At 39.8% G+C, this 23328-nt stretch overlaps 1 protein-coding gene across 2 annotated transcripts in view; it reads right to left on the bottom strand.

The window, feature by feature from the left end:
- Positions 1-10471: 10471 nt before the first annotated feature.
- cplx1 (complexin 1) overlaps positions 10472-23328 on the bottom strand; it is a 71557-nt gene continuing 58700 nt past the window's right edge. For both annotated transcript variants that reach the window (XM_085285635.1, XM_085285636.1), the window contains exons 3-4: positions 19862-20037; positions 10472-14185 (exon numbers count right to left, since the gene is read on the bottom strand). In XM_085285635.1, the coding sequence (XP_085141761.1) occupies positions 13991-14185; positions 19862-20037 (371 nt within the window). In that variant the 3' untranslated portion in view covers positions 10472-13990. The remainder of the gene's footprint in view (positions 14186-19861; positions 20038-23328) is intronic.

The following is a 23328-nucleotide window of genomic DNA, read 5'->3' on the forward strand; positions in this document are numbered from 1 at the left end:
AATCAACGATCCTCATGCACTGGAACCTTTAACGCCGAATCATCTCATCACGATGAAAACAAAGGTTGCTCTTCCACCCCCCGGAGTGTTCATGAAAGAAGATTTGTATGCTACAAAAAGATGGAGAAGAGTCCAATACCTTATTGAACAGTTCTGGGGCCGCTGGAAAAGGGAGTATCTGCTCAACATATCAACAAGGCAAAAATGGCACTTACCTCGGCGTAACCTCAAAGTCAATGATATCGTTGTTATCAAGGACGACAATCTCCCACGAAACCATTGGCAACTAGGTCGAGTTGTGGAGACCTTTCAAGACCATGATGGCTTAGTCCGTCGAGTTAAAGTGCGAGTTGGAGAGAGAAAGCCTCAAAGAAAGCAAGATGCCCCTTCTAAACCTTCAATTATTGAGAGACCAATCCAAAAACTAGTACTACTCCTTGAGAATTAAATAAAACAAAATATGTTAAGACAATAATAGTTATGTTTATACACTACCTCAATGCATAAAGTACACTTACCTGTATACCTCTAATAGTTCAATTCAGTCATCCATCTATTAGTATAAGAAATCCTGTACAACTCACTTGCTTTGTGAATTTGTTCGTTCATTGTATCAGGATTTGGTGGGAGTGTAAATGCCGGCAAAGCCACTTTACTTTGCACTTTTATTTTGAAGAGTACCTTAGCACTTCCTCTTTTATTGTGTCAGACTTCCTGTTCTGTTCTCGGTGAGGCGACGCAAACACGTTGCTTCAGAGTGAGTAAAAGCGTTTGTTTTTGAGGGTACTCATGCAAAACTATGTGTTTTATTTATCTGTCACATGCTATAACTTTGAAAGTTTACTCAATGTGGTTGAATTCGTTTTTTATTGTGTATGCATGTCATTTGTTTGTGGTGTGGAAAGACTGGCTAAGAGATGCGCATGGAGGAGGTTGGCTAGCTGATTCAGCATGATTAGCACCCTTGGAAGCAGAAAGAGGTTGGTTAATGATTGCAAACGATTGTTTATGTATTTAAGACACAGAAAGGTTGTTGTTAATTCATTTTATTAAATGCTGTAACATAAATAGTTTAAAAACTATTGATTTATGTCAATATCACTATTTGGGTTAATCAAAATAATTTTCTATAGTAAAATGCGAACATTTCTGCACTTTCTACTTGAATGTTTAATGGTATTTGTTTGTGCATCTTTATAGTTTTCACGGTGCCATATTGTCGGTGGTTTAAAGAGGAGAGAATAAAGTTGCATCAGTCGAAGCTCTCTGCGTCACGAGTGGTAATTCCAAGTGGGCAGCTACAACAACAGCTGATCAAGCTTAAACGTGCTGCTGTTGTTTAGCGCAATATCCGCTGGTTTCCTCTTTCTGGCGCAAAGTGGGAGATAAACAAACAAGAGAGAAAAGCCGATCAGCTGATCATTGATCAGTTTCATGATTGAAGTAGCAACAGGAGAGGGAGGATGAGAGAAGAAGAGGCAGCTGTGCAGCATAAAGACAGAATAACTCCAGCTTTGTGTCTTTTTTCCATTCTAGCTAAAGTCCGGGACAAACTGCGTCTCTTCTCAGCTCAATACGAAACGCGTAATATTTTCTCTGAATGAGGGACCATTCCATTTTTTTAAGGAGCAGTTGGCAACTCTACTAACCTTATGAATAAAATAAAGTTCACTATCAGTAACATCATAGCACCCACCCAGCTGTATAAAAACTCCATCAAGCTGGCTAGAACGCAGTACGAGTTATTGCAACTGACAGTAAAAAGTCAGCAACATGAAAATAAACTCCACCTAAACTTGGTTTATATCTGACCCAGATAGACTGCAGGTCATAACTTCTTACCTGAAGTTCAGTTCACCTGACACTCGGACTGGCGGCTGCTTCGGGTCTCTCCTCCTGCCTCCCCTTCCCTCATCCACCTGCTGCCTCTGTGGAAGCCCCGTCATAGCCACCACCAAACAACGGAGTTATTTCTACACATCGACCTGCATCTGGCCAATCCACCACCTCTCATTGTTCATGCCATTACAAAAAAAAAATAAAAAATAAGTCACTGGGGATATGCCCGGTATGCCCGATGGCCAGTCCAGCTATGTTAACCTGCAACCAAATCTGCAGCTCCATACAGCAATGTTACGACTTAGATTATATCTTATAACTCATAACTCTTATGTTAGCTGCCCTCAGTAGCATACTGTCTGAAATATTCCACAGCTGCAATAATTCTTTAAGTGTTATTTTTTTCCTTGGTATTCTAATTTCACCGAAGTTTACTAAACTCAACAAACTTGATATTACTTACCGGGACATTTATTCTGTCCTCATTTTCTTTCACCGAAAAATTGTTTCCTGCAGTGCCGTCTTTCGCGCTTGGCTCTCCTACCTTTGCTAACGTGATGCGCATAGCAGAAGCGATGCTGCATTCACTTACACTCGGATATCTGAGCGTCACCGTGAAAACATAATCGGACATTTGATATTTGATTGAATTTTATTGTTTTGCCTTTGGGGTGGCACCTGGGGTGGCCAGTCTGGTTTGGGGGGTGGCCTGTGCCCCCCCAGGCCACCCCGCTGGACACGCCATTGTGTGGGCTAGCTGATGCTCCCAAATGATTGTGGGGACCGAAGTGTTCGAGTGACCCATGCTCTTCTTTTTTCCAATTATAATGACATGCAAGTAGATCATGTTTGTTCTCAGTAGTCCTACGTCATACTATAGACATGGCGGTTCACTAAATAATTTGGTACTGTGCTCACCTGGTGTCCTTCAAGGTCATTTTCTATTTTTAGTTCCAATTAAATCTCTACTGTTGAATTCTCCACAGAGAAAATTGCATGTGTTTTAGGTGCACTCAAGCAATCGCATGCTGTGCCTGGCTTAATGAGCAGTCTTATCTGGAGCTTCTAATATTACTGGATGCAAGTCGAATGTGTTTAATGAAAAGGCATGTCGCTTTTCTAACTTATTTTGATTGAAGAAAATCATTTTGTTTGGATTTATTTGTTCCCAACAATCATTAACATTAGTATGCCTTTAGATGCTGTGTGTTGTAGATCTGTTAACAGACTATTTTAGACTCACATTGTCACCATTTTATCAGCTCTATGATTTCTAGGTCAGAAAATCCACCTATCCCTAATATCAACACAACCATCTTTACTACATTTTCAGTTTATTCTTGCTGAAGCTGAACATCCATATGGATACAGAGATAAGGAATGTGCCACAATAAAAAACAAAAATATGGGTGATATATTTTCATCTCTAAATGGGAAATTTTAAGTGATTGCAAGATGACCGTTCTAGTTTATAATCCGACATCTGATTTTAAAGACTTCAAAAGAGGAGCCCATGAGAAAAATCAGGTCAGAAATCTTACAGGCATCGGCATGGAAGATTACCTAGACAGGGAACTGGACCTGGGAACCAACAACACTCAGATTTCTGATCCAGTCGATGTATGATGTTCTGCCAAACCCTTCTAACTTGCATTGTTGGGTTCTTGCACCTAGCACACCCAGTGTGCCAGGCAGGTTGTTTCCTTGAGCATGTTTTGAGCTGCTACCGCAAGCCTTGGTAAAGTAAAGAGATGCATGGCGCCACAATCAGTATTTGAAGGCAGTAGCTGACGCCATCTGCACCTGGATCCAACAGGCCTAAACTAGCCATCAGCAAGGTGAAACATTGTCTTCACTGAGGCAGCGTTTCTTTAAACAAAGGTAACTTCCAGTCACAGAGCATTAAAATGAAATGTTGTATTTCAGTGTTAAATTTTGGATTAACAGTATAAAGCAGGGTTCTGCTCCCTAACGTAATTGGGAATCTGCATTTTAAGCACATAAATCTCCTAAAACACACTGCACTGACAGGGATCTCAAATTAAACGACCTGCTCTTTAAGTCACTGGCTTCTGATTGAAGATCATAAGCTGCCCACTGGTTCCTCTTATACAAAAGCCAGCATTTCAATTTCAAAGCTGCCCATTTGTTCAAAGCAACACAGCATCTCTTCTGCATAAATCGCAGCCCATCTCTTGACAGTGGAACAAATGAACGACTTAAATTAAATTTGAGTCAATTAGGCTGTCTGCTATATGTAATTGGTTTTCTGGATGGATCACAGTGCCAGCTAAGGCTTGGATAAGAGGCAATGTGGGTGGATTCAAAGATGCAACAAGGGGGAACTTGGACTGATGGTTCCAGATGGTTCAACAAATAAAATACTAATAATATTTTATTAGTATTTTATTATTTTATTTTATTATTTACAGTTTTTGACTGGGGACCTTTACCTCCTAGTCTGATTTCCTCTTTTTATTTTTTCCACCTTTACTACATTCCCAACCCACTGATAGCCATATAGATAGTGATTTACCTTACAGCGCTCTCTGCCACAGCTACTTCAGAGTGAGAATTCAGACATCAGGCTCAGAGCATTACCCTCTGTTATCAAATTTCCATAGACGACTGGCAGTTCAATTTTGCAGCTCAGCAGAGCTTATTCCAAAAGAGCACTTTCTGGGAAGTAAGGCTTCAGATTGAGCTCGGCTAAATGTACTGTTATAGTTCATGCATCACGTTTGAAAGTAAGTAAGAGTACACTGAGGAAGGTAGACCAAGACTCTGATGTTGTGAGATACAAGGAGGCCTTTTTGATGACCATAACATGTAATGTACTGTGTGGGATCAATAACTAAGAAATAAAAGAAAAAAAAGTGTCACATATTTTTTAACAGACACCAAGAGAACAATGCATGGAATCTTTTTAAGTTTAAAAGGGAACATTTATGATCTCCCTTGTCCACTAGAAATAGCATAAAAATGTAAATGGAGAAGGCAAGTGAAGATGCCTAAAATGAAGTTAATGCAATCAATGAATGAAATCCGCACAGATGATTTTTCCTAATGTGTTTTAAAAAGCGGCGTCAGTCAGTCTCTAAAGACTGTTGATGTCTCTGAGGCAATGGGCCATAATTTCCATGCTCAATCAGTGTAACATAGTTCCAGTTTTAATTAGAAACAGCAGTCCTCCCAGTCTGCTCATCAGAAACCATCTTCAGATCACATAAACCCAACTCTTTCAGTTCCGACTTTTAGCTGTAATAACGGAGTAAAATGTGAAGGACGTGAGACACATGTGACAAAATCGGTTACATGTATTAGTGTCTAAGGACATCTTAACCTTAGAAAAATAAGAACAGGTTGGAAAAACTTGACAACTCAGCTGCTTACATTTTTTTATTGGGGTGGAAAAATAATCGAATGGTAAATGGCCTGTATTTGTGTAGCACTTTATTTAGTCCCTAAGGACCCCAAAGCGCTTTACACATTCAGTCATTCACACATTCACAAACTGGTGATGGCAAGCTACATTGTAGCCACAGCCACCCTGGGGCGCACTGACAGAGGCGAGGCTGCCGGACACTGGCGCCACCGGGCCCTCTGACCACCACCAGTAGGCAACGGGTAAAGTGTCTTGCCCAAGGACACAACGACCGAGACTGTCCAAGCCGGGGCTCAAACTGGCAACCTTCCAATTACAAGATGAACTGCCAATTCTTGAGCCACGATCGTCAAGGTAAAAAAAAAAAAAAAAAAATTTCAAAAGCCGTTTGGCTTTTGCTGCCATGATGCCAGGTCTCTCTTGGAAATGAGATTTTTACCTGGACAAATGAAGAATTAATAATTTAAAAAATAAATAACTTGCTGCGTGCTTTTGTACAGATCATTGAGGAAGTCTGCACTCTGGGTTTCGTGAGAAAAGTCTAGGAATCAATTTGGATGTTACTGAGTATATACACACGTTCACTTATAGATCCAAAATTAGAAAAAAGGGCAGGGCGAAACAGTTACACACTCTAGACAACTGACGGAAAGAATTACAGGTTAAGAAAGAAGAGAATAATCTTACCTGAATACATGAAGGGCAGTGACACTAATAAAAAACTATGTCAGGTAGTACCACATTTATTTAGCTCTAAAAAGAAAGGTTTGAGAATCCTGAGCCACATCAGCTGAATCTATAGCACAGCTGCCATCCCAGTGTGAATGCTGGTTGATTTATTTTCTTTTTCTTTTGGGAGACAGAAGAAGCAGCACTTCCGACTGACAGATTCCCAGAAGGAGACGTTACTGAAGCGCTGTGGTATTTATAGAAGGAGGAAAACATCCTGTTTACCTCCTTCAAATCCTGATTGGGGGGTTCATGCAGTATTCATATTCCCAGTCTCCATCTTCTGTTTTTAGATGGAGGAAGTTTTATATATAATGCAGGTCAACTCGCATAAGGTTTCGCGGAACAGTGACAAAGACTGCACATCATCATCGCATGTCAGCTATGTAGCACTTCATACTCGGAGGAGAAATGCCCGTTAATTGAGGTCAGCAGTGCTCTTTAACTGAACTTTTTAAATCCTTTTCTGCCCATTTGTCTGCTCCTTTTAACACAGTGAAATGGAAGATTGTTCCCTGAGAGTCCTCTGCTTAAATTAAACGCCTTATAATACGTCCGACCTCTTGTCACCAAGGTGGATAAAAAAACGCAGCTCCCTTGTCTGTTGCTGATATGTGTGGGGAAGGTCTCTGAGCTACTTTTTCATTAAATGGACCTATTATAGCTTCACCTGAGCTTTGGCGGCTGCTGCAATCTTATGTCAGTGGACTTGTCAATCACAGGGTCCCCAGGATGCTGCTGATACCTATCTGAGTCCAGTGGATACAGGGCTGAAAATGGAGAGTGAGGTGTTTTCACAGACTTGAATCACATTTACTTCCCAAGAGTTAATTTGCATATACATAATCACCATATGCTAATCAGAGGAGTCAGCAGGCTTATCTGTTTGGAGCAGTGTGTCCATTTTGGATTTAGTTGAATGAGAAAACACACAAACCTTTTTCAGAGTGATTGCCTGTTTCTGTGTTTTGGTTTTGCTCTGTAGAAATATGACCACACTGAACGCACACTGTTGGTCTTACTGTATGTTTCACTGTAAAACTACACAACCACAGACATATGTACTGTTGTTGTTCGCAGACCTATAAGAATAAACTTAAACTTACAGGAGATAGAGCTTCTTTAAAAGTAAGGTGTCAGTGTGTGGAACGGGTTCACCAACTTGCTGTTGATCAAATGATTGTGGGCTTGAAATTATGCAATGAGCCAGAGAATTAAGAACGGTGAACATTCTGCTGGTATTTTGGTTGCTGCCAAAAGCATCGACTACAGGATCTCTGAGCTGATGGCCTTTGGGATATCATACAAGGACTTCAGCTGCTGATCCTTTAAGCCTGTAAGTTGCAATTTAGGATAGCTCTTCATGTATTCCCAGCATGATTTGTTCCAATATGCTTATTACAACTGACTGTACCTGTACAGATTGTGTAATTATGCAATAAAAACCTATTCATTTCATCTGTCAGATATGTTTTGGCATCTGATTCAGAAAACGATTCCCTCCTGCATCCCCCGTCATGCAGAATAGCAGGTCAGTAAGAGCACATAAAATATGCACTGATATTGTTAGTGTCACATGTTGCCTCACCTTGTTATTAAAAAGCTTCTTCTCTGGTAAATATAACCAAACTTAGATCTTTTCAGAAGAAACCTGAAGTAGTTCTGTTGCTGTAACCTAAACAAACAATAACTTAAAGCAAAACCTCACGAACTAAAGTCTGAAAACACTCTTGGTAAGTCTCTTGATAAACAGTCCAGGAAAATGACCTGTCCATTCACAATAGCCAACAGAGTTTTTCAGCAAACATGCACATACTGCATGTATAACGCTCCTTCCATTCAGTGAAGACCTGAGGATCCATCTTGAAGAGTTATTATTCTCACATGTGTGATCGGCAAGAGCTGTAACAACTGTTGATGACTTTTTAATGGTCTGATAAATGTAAAATAACAACAAATCCACTTTAATGTTGGAGCTCTGATTTATGTCCACAGAGATTGGAGAGTCACACTCCATGAAATTATTTCAGCTGAATCAAACTGAATTCAGTTCAACTTTATTCAATTTTATTTTTAAGCGCCAAATTACCACAGCAGGTGCCTTAAAATACTTGTAAAGACCTTACAATAATACTGAGAAAACCCCAGAAACCGGGCACCGCCTGTCAGCATGCACTCGGCGACAGTGTGAAGGAAAAACTCCCTTTTATCAGAAGAAACGTCCGACAGAACCAGATTCAGGGAGGGGCGGCCATCAGCCGTGACCAGCTGGTGGTGAGGGGAGGGAGAATTTGGTTTAGCATCTATACGGTAAATAAATATTACGCAAAGAACTAAATGCAGTATGGCCGAGTATTTTTCATTTGCTTCATTCAGTATTGTGGGATTACGAAAAAAGCTATCAAACCTGGATTGTTAGATCATGAATTAACTGTGGTTAACCACAAAAAGCATCAAGTCATGCTAGCTTTAGTTGGACATTTACTTTTTCATATATAGACAAGTAGGTTTGGATAGCCTCAGGTTATCACTCAGGTTATCTGTCTATTATTGTCATTTAGATTTATTGTTAATAGAGTTATATATTATATCACAACAGTGTGACAGCAGTTCTGTCCATGTTCCCATTAAGTTTCTTATAAAAGAGAAAAAAACACTGATTCCAGTTTCAGTGTGAATGTTGTAAAGCCAGGAGTCAGTGCCCAGTAGAGAGCAGTTAATTGACATCGACTGTTGCATGTCTATAGGACACCAATAGAGCCGTGGCTCTCCTGCTGCCTAAGTGCTGCTCAGAGAGCACAAAGGCTGCTGGGTTTGAAAAAGCTGCCTCAGTGCATGAATGCTAATGGAATTGATTTATACCTCCATTTCCTCCACAAGGGAGACTTGTGGACTTTTATTGCAGAGGGGGAACCAAGACCCTTCTGTGTGCTCAAAAGTGTGACGAGGTTGAAATCGTAGGAGGCAACTACAATCATGATTTAAACAGAGTCCAGAGCTGTTATGAAAATCCACTGGGGAAATGACTGTGAGAATATAGTGGCACACACAGAGACAGATGTTGGTGGTTTTGGGTGTGTTTTAATTTATTTTTAAAACTTTTTAAAACGTATGTAAAGTGAAAGAGAAAATCTTTCTTTTCTTGTCTTTTCTTTAACAGTGATCTCAGTTAGCGTACTAGTAATTTCGCAGCCTCGACTCTGGTGAAAATAGAAGAATATATGGGCTTTCTCTGAGTTAAGCTTGAGGAAATGCTTTGAATACATCTTTGCTTCATTTGGTGTTGTGAATGACTCCAGGTAACTTTAGAAAAGACATTTAGTCCATTTTTTATTCAAAAATTTGAAGGTTGTATTTAGTTGTTAATCTTAATATATTGCTGTTAATGCCATTTTAAATACTAATAATAACAACCTGTCAAGGGATGGGAGTATCTATGCGTGAAGAGCCGGCAGAGCATAAATTGCTCAGCATCTGTTGGAACAGACAGTAAGAAAGATTTTTCCCCATGTGCACTGGAAACCACATGTGGTTTCTGAAGTTCAACAGAATGCATCCAAATTGCCTGCTTTATCACACAAGTGAAAATACTATTATTTATGGACAAATTAACGTGTTTGTTATTCTTGTAAAAAAGCTGTGTATTTCTGAAAACGCACGGCAGCGCTGCAGAGAAGAATGAAGAATGTCAGCATACCTTTACCAAGTGGAACTTGCTGATGCATGAGTGGGAGGTACATAAATGACAAGCCTTGAACAGTAAATGCTAAAATGTGATGCTTGTAACCTTGTGGGCAAGCAACATTAGAAATCCAAAATAGTGAGATAAGGAATAAACTCAGAAATGTCAAAACACATTAATTGAATAATTTGGTTTTACTTTCTGCCTGCTTTCTGTTCCCAAATTAAAACCAGCGCAAAAGTAGGGCGCCATCCCTCCTCGGCATTCCTTTATTATCTTTTCAGTGGATTTGTTTGATGTTAAAGGTCTGCTGTTACCCGTAAACCCATTATCACAGACGCACTTATGGCAACCAGTTTGCTATGAGAGATATGCCATTTGCATCTCTTTGATGTCTATGTACTCACTGTGACACGATCACAAGTCAGGTCTGCCTCCAATCACGATTTGAACGACAAACTGCATTCTGTTTACAGCCCTTTTCGCTTTTATTGAATAGATGTTGAAATTCCTTCTGAGAAAAAAAAAAAGTAAAAAATGCACAACAGTCATGTTGAGATGAAAAACAGGTTTGACTGACACAAACAGTAACATGTGAAATACATTAAAGGTTTTTGCACATACTTCCTCAACGAATGCCATGCAATGGGATATGATCCATGACGGCAGGCCACGTCTCAGAGTCACAAAGCGGGGATGATCCCGCCTCCCAGAAACACACTACATGACTCTACCACTCCTTCCATATATTGTTTTCTTTTTTTCTCTTGTACACACAGGTAGCTAAAGACTTGCTGCTGTACTGTTTGAATGCAGAAACACAAGACGATGAAAAATCATATGAAATCACTTTATTCTCAGTGTGCGGTGATTCCATTTTTGCAGGAAAGTTACAGACCGAAATATTAGTCTAAAATGGCATGCAGTGAGGCTAACAGGTGGCGCTTTGAAACACAGAGAGGACACGGAACGATTATATCAACAACCTTGCCTACATCGCACACCATAAGCATGCATACATGTTGGTCAACAAATAGGGAGCTACAGAGAAAGAGAGAGAGAGAGAGGAGGGGGGTGAGAAGATTTTGCAGTACAAAAGAATACACTAAATGAACATGTTTTTTTTTTTCTCTCAAAATATCAACCACCAGAGGACAGGACCGGCTACAGACAAGAAAGAAAAACATACTGCACCAGACTAAATATCTTCTCAACAAGTACAGAAAAGAGAGAGACAGATGCAAGAAGAGAGAAACGTCAGACAGTTACATTCAAGTCACATCAAAAGATTTTTTTTTTCTTTTTTGTGCCATGTTTTTCAGGCAGCTTTTTAAATTCTATCAATGGCTGTATGAGTGGCACAAATGACTGACTGGGTGTCTGACACAGTCTACTGGACAACAGGATATTGATTACGCATGACTTGGGCAGTTTGTTTAGGCAGTGATCAAAAAGCCATTTGGAGCGCAATCAACCGACATTTACAAGATGATGATGATGATGATGATGATGATGATGATGAATGAGTCCATGATTATGTCAGTGGATGAGAAGCAAAGCTTGATCTGATTTCAGAGCACACTCACTCATAGCCTGAAGGAATGCACGCGCTAACGACGTTTGCTAAGGTGTTGTCATCCTTTGCAGGGGCAGTAATTGTAGCTTTCTAGATTATTTTCTGGGCCAAAAAAAGAGATATTTCACTCATAAAGAAAGACCGTAGCTATAGGCTTGCTAATCCGCTAGCAATGAAAATATAAAATTCTTTAGCCGAGAACCCAATGAGACTCTAAGTGAAGGCTAAATATGTTTAACGTCTATGAAAAACATTACTAGAATACCTGAGAATTTTAAAATAAATCAGATATGCAGGAACTAAATGGGAATGACACCCCTTGACTAGGTCTAATACTACCAGCACTATTCTTTGGTTTGACTGAATAACTGCTGTGATGATGGATTTGAGTGCATGAAACATCTACTGGCTTCTAGCTAGCTGCTAACACACTGTAGGAACAGAGGCTGGCAAAGGCAGTTTACAGGTACAATAAAATCACAGGAAGTTCAATAAATGTGCTCTACAGATGATCTTACCACACTGTGCCATTTGATTTTGTTTTAACATATTCAGGGTATATATGTATATATTCACCATGATTACAGAGCTCACAAAACACAGAGAGAAGCTAAATTTCCCTTTCTCTACGCCACAGAAATACACAAGATCAGAATTGGTGTCATTTCATGGTTAGCTAGCTTAATAAAAACAGTCATAATGTGGCGAAACAGCTGGTTTTGAAAACCCTAATTTAACACCTACCTATGGCTACTGTGCACAAGTATTTTCCAACAAAATTTAACCGATCACTGCAAAAAGCACATTTATGATTTCCCCTAGACTTCATGCGGGACTTTTCCTAAATGGCAGCTAATATAACCTCTCCACAGCAACATTTTAGTGCCATTAATCAGATTCAGTCTAGATAAATTTTGCGGTTACAGCATCAAATTTAAGTTATTCATTGTGATGTACTTGTAGGCTGAAAAGGCATTTACTGAGGTGTAGTGTAAATCTAAGTTTGCGTGTTACCAGCTCGAGTCTGGTGGAATGTCTGAAATATCTGGAATGTTTAACAAGACACTGGGAATGATGGAGAAATTTAAAGAAAAGGCATGAGGAGGATATATTTATTCCGTCCTCATTTGTTTTTAAATTTGTGCTATTACAGTTACCTGCAAGGCAGAGTAAACTGTAAACTATAAACAGCAGGTCAATGTTATTTTTTCAAGATGCCAAGGATGACTTTGATTTGTTAATGTCTGCTTGTAAAAACCTGTAGTTTGTAACTCTGAACACAAACCCTGGATGCCGTATGTCACGTGGATGAACACTTCTCACAACATTAAACGAATCATCCCACTTTCTCTCTTCCTTGTTTTAAGTAAATACCTCTGACCAATGAACTCTTAAGTCTCGCTACAGTAAGTAGCCACCCTCGTGTCTTTAACATCGACTAACATTAGGGATTAACTTCAAACACACAACAATGAAGATTGTCTGTTATTGCTGATTTGGGACTCGACTCCCATCAGTTAAACCAACGGACACGAGACAACTTCATTTTGAACAATATATTGCACTATTGTCACTGTCTGTTCACATATAGTGTATTCACAACATAGTTGTGTTTGGGAAGTGTCTTTTTAAAAAGTAAAATGATGAAAGTGTTAGCACGATTCAAAATTAACAAGCCTGGCCAAACATTTACATTTCCTATTACAAAAAGCTGAGTGTGCAACACCACAGAAGGAAAAGAACTTTGTTTTTTTAAGCCTCAAACATGTATAGCCAGTGACTTTATAGAATTTAAGGATTTCATCTTACTCTTTTTAAGACAAACTTTATGGAGAACATTTATAATTTCCACCATGGAAGAACGTTTTAGACACAAAGTCAATTATCGCTTACTGTACACGGTGGTGGATGAGACGTTAACTAAATAAAAATGGAAAACCAGTTATTGCCTCAAATTTTCAGTGTATTTTGCTTCATCATAACAAAGGAAATGGTATCCATATATGTACTTCACAACTTTACTGCATGCTTAAAAAAGTAAACAAAACAAAGCAAAACAAAAAAGTTTCATTTCAACTGAATTCCTTCACTTTTGAGTTTACAGATGTATTGGCTTTGCCAGTGTTCGTACTACACATTTACATTAAAACAGTGAGAACATATGGGACAGTTTGTGGGAATGATCCTAACCAAGGAGAACCAATAAAAATGCAAGTATATATACACTGTATGTATCAAATATTAGCAAGAACATAACAGGACGATTCAATTAAATTTGATATGATTTGGATCATTTCTTACAAGTTAAAAATATGGCTTATACTCTTAGTTATCTTGTTATACGTCATATTTCACTGATATATAGTACTCTTTTTATATAACCGAGGCTATTTACAAACAAAAAGGGTGGATGATGGGTGATATCTGGTCGTATTCTAAGTGCTGGGCATTTTGAAAACATGGCATCAGTTTGCCTTAAGTAAAGACATTCGATCTGTGTAGGTGTTGCATACTTTTTAAAACACGATAATAATCACAGGTTATCAAGAAAGATCTCTGTCAGAGATATTAAAAAGTATGAATCACTGTGAGATCAGAAAGTTTAACTTAAGGGCAAAATCACAGCATGTTGTGTAATTCCAGGACACTTAGAAGTTGAGTTGACTGGGTGGGAGGGAGGTGAAGAAAGGTGTGGCTGCAGCTGGAGGTGGGGCAGGGTGGTACAGCATTGATTAGATGGACATTGTAAGAAGTTAACCATTTTCCTGCCAGAACGCTGTTACTTTTTATTGAACATATCCATGAGTGGTGCAGGGATGAATTTCATGACCGTATCCACGATGCTCTCTTCTTCCTCCTCATCGCCGCAGCCAGCAGGAACTGCTTTTTTCGGGCGGGTGAGGCTGCCCTCGGAGGCCTGCTCCATAGCAGCTGCTGCCTCGGCTTCCTTCTCCTCCTTCTTCTTGATGCCATACTGCACGGTAAAAGGGAAAACAGGTAAAAACAAAAAATAGTTAGAAAATGAACACCCTGTAGAGGTTGCAATCAAGACAGAAGCAAAGGATGTTACCATAAAACCACCAAATCTGTACAGGTAGGCTAGATGGATGAGTTGACAAAAAATTGAATTTTAGCATAATTCCTTTAAGTTCATGTAGTCAGTTTTGTTACAATGATGAAAATGGTTCTTTCAGTTGAATAAAGTCTATCCTTCAAGCTTGGATCCTCTCAGAGGCCTGGGAGCTTGAGAGTCTTGCGCAGTATCTTAGCTGTTCCCAGGACTGCGCTCTTCTGGACAGAGATCTCCCGATATTGTTCCCGGGATGTGCTGGAGCCACTCGCCTAACTTGGGAGCCACTGCACCTAGTGCTCCGATTACCACTGGGTCCACTGTTACCTTCACCCTCCACATCTTCTCCAGCTGTTCTCTGAGCCCTTGGATTTTCTCGAGTTTCTCGTGTTCCTTCTTCCTGATGTTGCTGTCATTTGGAACCGTTACATCTATCGCTACGGCCGTCTTTTTCTGTTTGTCTACCACCATCAAGCCCGGTTGGTTAGCCACCACCATTTTGTCTGTCTGTATTTGGAAGTCCTACAGATTCCTTGCTCGGTCATTCTCCACCACCATTAGGGGTGTCTCCCATTTTGACCTCGGGACTTCCAGGCCATACTTGGCACAGATGTTTCTGTATGCTATACCGGCCACTTGGTTACAGCGTTCCATGTATGCCCTGCCAGCTAGCATCTTGCACCCTGCTGTTATGTGCTGGATTGTCTCAGGGGCATCTTTACACAGCCTGCACCTGGGCTATGCTTCATGCATGAAACAACACCCCATTCTCATTCACATACTTCCACTATGTGTCAAACCCGCTTGAGTCTCACAAGATACACAAAGTGTCCTTTGTTGTTGAGTTGTGTTGCCTAAACATAACAAAGCAATGACCAAAATTTCTAAACAGAACAGTGTCCTGACTGACAAACTTAAGCCTTTCCCTACCACAACCCCCTCAAACTCCTATTTACCTAATTTGTTCTGTTCTTTGTTACCAGATGAAGGAGCTCTAAAATCACTCAGCATCTGATATTAGTATGGAGGGTTCAAAAGACACCTATGACAGCAAGATCTGACAGCAAAGCTGTATCTGATGACAAGGGATTAGAATATGCAGTTTTATTAAATTTGTATTAAATATTCACCAACCAACCTGCATAGTTAAGGCCAAAATTCTTCACCAATTATGATCAACTAATTTTGTCAAGAACTTAGGGATAGAAATATGAATGAGTAATAAATTTCATTGTTACATTTCATTAAGCAGTATATTTGCCTCTTTTTAAACTCAACCCTTTATAAAGTCTATTCCTTCTGTCAATTAGTGTCTGTCCAAAAACGTATTTATTATATTTGTAGACACAGGGCCTTAAGCTAGTTAATTGTTTTTTTGTTTGTTTTGTTTTTTGCTTTAAAGGCTTGCAGAGAAAACTAGGATTCACTTTAAAATATCAGTTTCTTTTAAATATAGGAACATAAAGACATGAATATTTCAAGCAATTCCAGGAGGTGGTGACTGGTTAAAGCAATAAGTATTCTTATAAAGTAACAGATTTCTTAATTTGCATGGTTTAGCTTGAGGCTACACGCAAATTAGGCTAAACACAATGTATACAGCAACCTTTAGGTCCTGTTGCAACTGATTTCTGCAATTAGATGCAGAAAGAAGTTCAGGTTCTTGTTTTATTTTTGGTTATGTTTTTGTGGGTGTATATGGAGGCTTGAACTGCTGCTAGCTCTAATTTAACCTTCCTGGATATTTTATATAGCAATTACAGAGGCAGAGGCACTTGGCAGGTGTCCTGGACAAGGTTTGCTTTTAAAAAGCCCATTTTTAAGACTACTACTAAATCAAGAGTATGTTTGGAGAACAACAAGCTTGTTAAAACATTAAAGACATCAGCTGGGAAATGCATTCCACTAGTAAGTCCACTGACACAGCCATACTGTAATGTCTGTGAACAACTGCATTGAAGATAGTATGGAAATGATTTTGTATTTTATGAGTGATATGCCCATAACTAACCAAACACTGTGACAATATGACATGAAACATGAAACAAACAAGTCCAGACAGGCTGAAATAATTCATCGTTATTTCAACACGTTAGTTCAAGCACCACAATTGAACCTGAAGCTTTTATGAATTCAGAATAGATGGATAGATTGAATTTGTTGCCATACGGAAACTAGGATCCTGACCTCAATTTCTGCATTAAACCTGAGGATCTGTGTCCAGTTTTGTGTATTTTGTGCATTTGTGGTCATAGATTGAGAAAAATCAATACAGGAGGACTGCAAGGAAAAGGTTGCAGTGCACGGGGAGGTCAGCGGGCCGAGTGATAGTTGATCTTGAGGCAGGGAAGGGGAAAATGAGCTGCACTGCTCCATGACCTCTTGACTGCTTTGCCAGGCACACACTAATGTGATTCTGTGGCAATAAATATCTTAGAGGAGGAGTCGCAGTGTCCATTTCCACTGCAGAGAGGAACACAGGGCATAAGTGGGTATGTCTGTGGAGTGAAGCTGTACGACTGTTTGAGGGAACAACAGCTGAAAAAAAACTGTTGCTTTAAATATTTTTTGTTTTTTGCCTTCAAGACTAAACCACTCTTTTGTCAAGATCTTATGTTTTTTCTCTTTGAGGTTTGAGGCTCAAAGACTTAATTACAGTTTAAAAAATGAAAAGACAGGCCTAAATCAGGTATCATAAGGAAAGAGTGGGAGTCGACCCTGGACAGGCCAACAGTCTATCACAGCACTAGCACAGCGACAGACTATAAGTCACATTTATGGCTGATTTGGATTAGCCAACAATGATTTTAGACATTATTTTTCAATTATACCGCATACTAAATTGTGTTTGATTACAATATATTATTTTAGGCTAGACTGGCTCAGATCAGGCCAACAGAAGAATCCTTCAGAACTGTTGAATTGTAGGTTTTCATTTCCTCGGTTCAGTTAAATCCACCGATTTTCAGAAACAGCATCAAATACTGATGTTTTGTCACATCTCAGCCTTAACCATCAAATGGTGAGGAACGACATCAATGCTAAAGGACAATGTTTGTGTATCTTTAGGTGGGTCAAACTCACAGCTCATCGGGTGTATTTGCTTGTAAACAATCCCTTGCATACATACACTGGGTAATATGCAATGTTAATGTTAAGTTAACAGCTTTTCCAAAACCTAACCAAATGCTTTAGGTGTCTTAAACTAAGAGGTGTCTTAAAAACAAAAAGAAAAAAAGAAAACCCAAGTGAAAATTAAGCAAAACAAAAACATGAAACTTCCATATAGGACACAAACTGCAGTCCCTAGCAAACGTTTGACTCACTCAGCCCCTCCAGGCTGCAAACGGACTGTCAGAGGTTGAGTGGTTGGTGGATGTTGTTGCCATTTTAAAAAATGATGTAATCTCTCAGCACTGATGCTTTCCTGTGTCCTCAGTAGTACATATGAGCATAGATATCATGTCAACTGCTTTACTGACAACATTTTATATACCAGTAATAATTCATAAACTGTCACAAATCTTTCAATACCAAAAGTATATTAACACTCCAGCTGCTGCAGTTGGAAAATGTGGGAATCCTCATATACATATCTTCAACAATGACTATTTTAAAGATGTGACTATGAAGAAAAGTTTAACTTCAGCAAGATCGAGAAGCTAAATATTTTTTGACTGGCTGGAGGGGTGTATCTTACTTCAGTACCTAAGAAATATTTCTTCTGAATTTCCGACAGAAATAAAACAAACATTGGTGTAATTGGTTGATGTAGCTCTCTTCTATAACTCCCTCTGTTTCCACTCGGTCTCTCTTTCTTTTTTAGACTTGTTCCACAGTAACAAAGACTTGCATCAGTTGAAATGAACAGCCATGCTTAGTCAGCCCCTCTCACCTTGCTATAATCAAACGCTTCCCAAAGATATGCTGTCATATTGCTCTTTTTTGAGAGAGCGAGAAGGAACTCCAAACATAGTTTTATAAGAGCTACACATAGAAAAGTTTCAGTCTCTCTCAGGGCATTCAAGTCAAATATCTAATGCATTATTAGCAGTGTCAAGGGTAACCCTTCCCGGCAAGCTGCAGACACTTTGATCATCATATCTTATTACAGCTTAATCAAATATTAATTTAGACATTATCAAAGCCAGAATTATCTTGGTGACATAAAAAGGGCCACTAAGTCAAGAATTTCCATTGAACTTTGAAAATGAACTCCAGAAGGGAATATGTTTAAGGATCTATATCCAGTAATTTAAAAAAATTGAAAGTGCAATTTGCAGTATAAAGCTTGATTTATAGTACTTGTTGAATCCTAATAGAGCCATGCCAGAGAGGCTGATGCTGTTGATTATATTTGTGCAATGGTCTCGCTGCACTGTTTTGTGACCATGAGTGAAGCTGAGCTGTTTATGACGGGCCTGAAGCTAATCGGTCTCGAACAACAGTCACCAAAATGCAAGAGATGTTTTTTTAGAGCCGATTGAATTTATTGCAGCCAGTGTATAAAAGATGGATGTAACCACCATGACTTCACCCTCTGGTTCTGACCCTGCAGTTTGAAGCCTCAGTATGTTTATCACTATGTTTTTTTCTTTGTTTTGTTTTTTGAGTCAGATGTTGCAGTTTTTGGATCAGAAAGGGTAACTGTTGAGTTATTAGCCAATATCACCTAGACTGGTTTGCAGCCTGGATTCATGGCCCTGTGTGGGCTGAACACAGACACAGATATCACTGACGACTTTAGTTAACAAAATAGTAAAACCAAAACTGAAGCACAAACTTCTGGACAGTCTGTACCTCATCACAAAAACAAATATTTCTCAAATAATTTCATTACAAAAGCTCAAGCAGCATAAAATGAGCAGAAAGGTCCAGATCAGTGACTCCAACTGTCATCAAACACATGCAAAAAGTGCACGTTTTTAAGGAAGCCTGAGGAAATGCAGGTTTTGGGATGTTGAGTTTGATGCTTGGTTTATAGACATGTTAGCAGAACTATACGAGAAGCAAAAGCAGCATCTCTCTACGACTAAAGCCAATCCCACTTTGTTTTACAGAAGTTATATTTGTTTTTTTTACACTGTTTCTATTCTCTCCTTGTCCAATTTAGGGTCAGTCGGAGGCTAGAGCCTATTCTGTCTAGGGCAAGAGGCGGGGTATGCCCTAGACAGGCCAGTCTGTCACAGGGCTAATACAGACAAACGGGCAAGTGTTCATACTCACATTCACAGCTAACGTCAATTTAGAATCACCAGTTAACCTAACCCTACTACTTGCATGTGTTTGGACTGGGAGAGAAAGCTGGGGAGTACCCGGAGAAATGACACAATCTCCACACAGAAAGGCCCCGGACAGGTGGCGGAGCTGAACTCACGACCTCACGACCTTCTTGCTGTGAGGCTGTAACCATGCTGCCCAAGTTTACATTGCATATTTCTACTAAACAGACCTGTTTGTAAGCATGTATAACAGCTGAACAGCAGTTTGTTTAGTCTGTGGACTGGATAACAGTTTAAGAACAATGAGAGCTCTTTGAGCATGATTAACTCGTGAGGCTCTATTAGTATTGAAGTTTACCTTATCCCTGATGCCCTGTCGGATGTTTTCTCTCTCTGCCTCCATTCTTGCATATTTGGCCTTCCTCTCCTCTTCCTGTTGCCTCAGCGCTTCTTGTCTTTCCTCTTCTTTTTTCTGAGCATCAGGATCCTTCTCCTCCTCTCCACCAAGCATCTTGCCCATGTCTTTGGTGGCCCCTGTTGTTGGTAATAGACAGAAAGAAATTGTGAAATAAAAGAAATTCAGTCATTTCTTTTATGGAGTGACACTGGCAGTTCATAGTGATTGCACCGGGTTGGTTTTCAACATCTGATGTGCCCAGCATTACATCTGAAATCTGGATAATTCAATAGATACTGCTTTGTATTTAAATCCTCTCTCAGGCCAGTGAAAGAGCAGCACTTGACTGAACCAAAGACAAAAGGGTCTGACAATAGAGAGAACAAGAGGTGAGCAGCACGAAGAGAGCTGAGATAAAAGACTGTAATAAATTATTAGCAATTCTCTTGATTGCCTTTGTGCTGCTCATTTTGGCCCTTTACTATCTCCAAGAGGAATTTAGATACAAGCGCCCACTTGGACCATGGGTTAAGACCAGAGAACAAAGGGCATGGGGAGCAGTTGAAGGGACAATAACAATCAGACACAGGGGCTCATTCTGCTACTGACGTCTGAACTTATTAAATATGTAAAAACTGAGGATGGAGAATGTGGTAAAAAGATCTTCTGTGCTTCACAGCTGGCTGCTGAAGGTTTAACCAATGTGTATCTTATCTGTTCAATTTAAATGCTGCTTATCTTGGAAATTAAACATTCTATCACTGATCTGTATCTTAAATGTGAATGTTTGTCAGCGATGTTTACGTGGCATTAATGAAACACCTGATTCTGAATTTCGGGAAGTGTAAAAAAGAATAGAGAGAGAGAGATGCCAGAAAGTCTTTTTAATGAGGTGCTCTCTTGATGAAGGCTGGATTATCGAAAGTCCTGCTGGTGCTAGCAAAGCTGCAGCAGGCACTGACATACTGCTCTATCTGGACCACTTCTTTTGTGTATGTGTGTGTGTGTGTGTGTTAGTGGATTATCTGGTGTGTGTGCTGCAGGCGTCAATTGACATTCCTCATACGTCACTATATGGCCAGTGTGTTTATTTCCACCCCAGCGCCTCTTGGAATCATTCTGTAATTTACATCAAGCTTCAGCCAAGGAACACGCCTGCCTTTGTAGAAATACACGGGATGTAAGTGTCTGAACATTAATCACACACGGCAACCGTGAACTTTTTATAGGAAGAAAGAATATTAAAACATTGGCTTTGGAAAAAAAATGCATTAAACATGCCAGCTCCACACTGTCAAAGCTGTCAGAGCTCAAAGTAAGCCAAATACTGCGCTGGAAATTGATCAAATAAAAATATCTTCCACACAGATCTTTGCCCCTGAGAGGAAATATTTTGTTTGTTTTCCATTTGATTGTGTTTTAAAAGGTATGATTACTGGCCTAAGATACAAATCCATCCAGAAAAACATAACACTCACTGGTATTGATGCTTTATGCTTGAAATGGTGCCCGGGGTCATTTCAATGTTAAGCAATTCAGCTAACCAGTTCACGACCCTTTTAGTGTCCTTCAGGATGAGTGTCCCACAGTCTTATTCACACTCAGAGCAACAAGAATGTTGGTTTAAAAACCCCCCGCTATCATCCTTAAAGTGACAATCACTTGAAAAGCCAAAGATCAAATCAGGAAGTTACCCAGGCTAATCCTGACTGTCAGTCTGCATGTTGAGCTGCTCCCGAGGTGCTTTTGCACACTGGCTTAACACGGAGCCCAGCCTGTATGTGCGGACTCCAGAGGCATTAGCTCTTCTTTCCGGCTCGCTGGCTGGAAGCAAGCCAGCACTCTAACAGTGGTCTGACGAATCTTGAACCCATGACTCTCTGCTCACTTCCAACTTGAAAGAAGGGAATTGATTTTAATGAGAACTGGACCTTTGGACATGGGTAAATTTGAAATACACTCGGTTCTCCCTCTGCCCTTGGCCCAGCGTACTTGCTTTCACTGTTAGGGCTTTTGCTTCCTCCACCGCTCTGGGCTTGACTGTAAAGCTGAGCTTCACTGGTTCTCTGGAGGAAACGCTCAAAGACTGAGCCATCTGTTTAGGCGGTGAAATTGATGAGACAGCGATGACCTTAAGGTTCTTGGCTGTAGTTTGAGCTTGCCATATTGACATACCAGTACAAGCCCCAGTCGTTACTCATAAAGCGCAGGGTGATTGCTAATTAATGTTTCTTCACGGTAACTCTTTAATGTCTCTCACACATGGCATGCTGTCATATTGAGAAGGTAGTGCATCATCATTGATATCTGTGAGATTTTATGATATACATGTCAAACATCTGCTTGCACAGTGAGCAAACGTGAGCCCTTTAAAGGCAGTCTATGTAAAGTCTTATTTTGATAGTTTTATCTCTGCTAACCAGGTGGCACGTTGCTTTTGATAGTCCTCAGCGTCATTCAGCTGCCTCTTCAGTAAGCCTCCTCGTCTCTCAGTGACCGCAGACAGACTCTCTATGCCATCTTGGGCAACTTGTTCTTGTGCTCTCCAGCCTTGGGGAGCTTGGCATAGTAGCCTTTCTACAAGTGCAGTTTCTGGTGGGAGTATCCCTACAACTTGCAACAAAAGTTCTGCTGCTGCTAACTGAAATCATGAATTCATAGAAAGAAGAGAATCTCTGGAGATGCCATGACAACAGTGGCCTTCCTAACCTGCAGGTAGGAAAACTAAAGATGGGACGAGGTGGAGGAGGATGGCTGGTTACTTACAACTGCAAGTTTTACAATAAAGATTGTATTTGTTGTCAGTTTTTATTGTCTCTGCGGGTAGAAAGAAATAGCTGCTAGCTGTCATTATAGTTTAGTCTCTCTGTGAGGCTGTTATCTGTTCATATTTGCTATAGATGCCATAGTTTATTTCCAATTCTTAATATTAGTTAATTGACTTTACAGTGCCTACAATAAGGAGAGAATTTCAAATGAATTTTTGACTTCAGTCCAAAGTTGGCCTGTGATTAATCTCATCTCCACACTCAACGTGAGGTAAAAATTAACAAATAATGTTGTAGGAAAAAAGCTGCAAAAGCGTGTTTTTTAAAAGACACATGCTATCAGGATTACGATGCTGTTTTCATCTGCTGTTATGATCCTCTTGCTTTCTGTGCAATCACATGTTTTCCTTGCAGGCACCAAGGAACTCTGGGGTTTAATAATTAAAAACATTCTCTATGCATTTCTAAAGAATTCAGATTTGTTTTAGGTTACTTGTTTGGTATAACACAGAATATGTGTAGCCTAGAGATTATTTCTTTTTGTCTGTGCCTTGCCTCAGGTTGAAGTGCTGAATTAAACTTTGCTTTCCTGTGACTTTGTTGGTTGCTTGAGGAGATTTTCCAAATCTTGTATGAGCAGCAATTGTCACAGAAGCTGAG

Source organism: Mchenga conophoros, linkage group LG2 (assembly GCF_057382185.1).
Source record: "Mchenga conophoros isolate Kocher_MC1m ecotype Shallow Benthic linkage group LG2, M_conophoros_male_GT1.1, whole genome shotgun sequence".
In the NCBI taxonomy this organism is placed as follows: Eukaryota; Metazoa; Chordata; class Actinopteri; order Cichliformes; family Cichlidae; genus Mchenga; species Mchenga conophoros.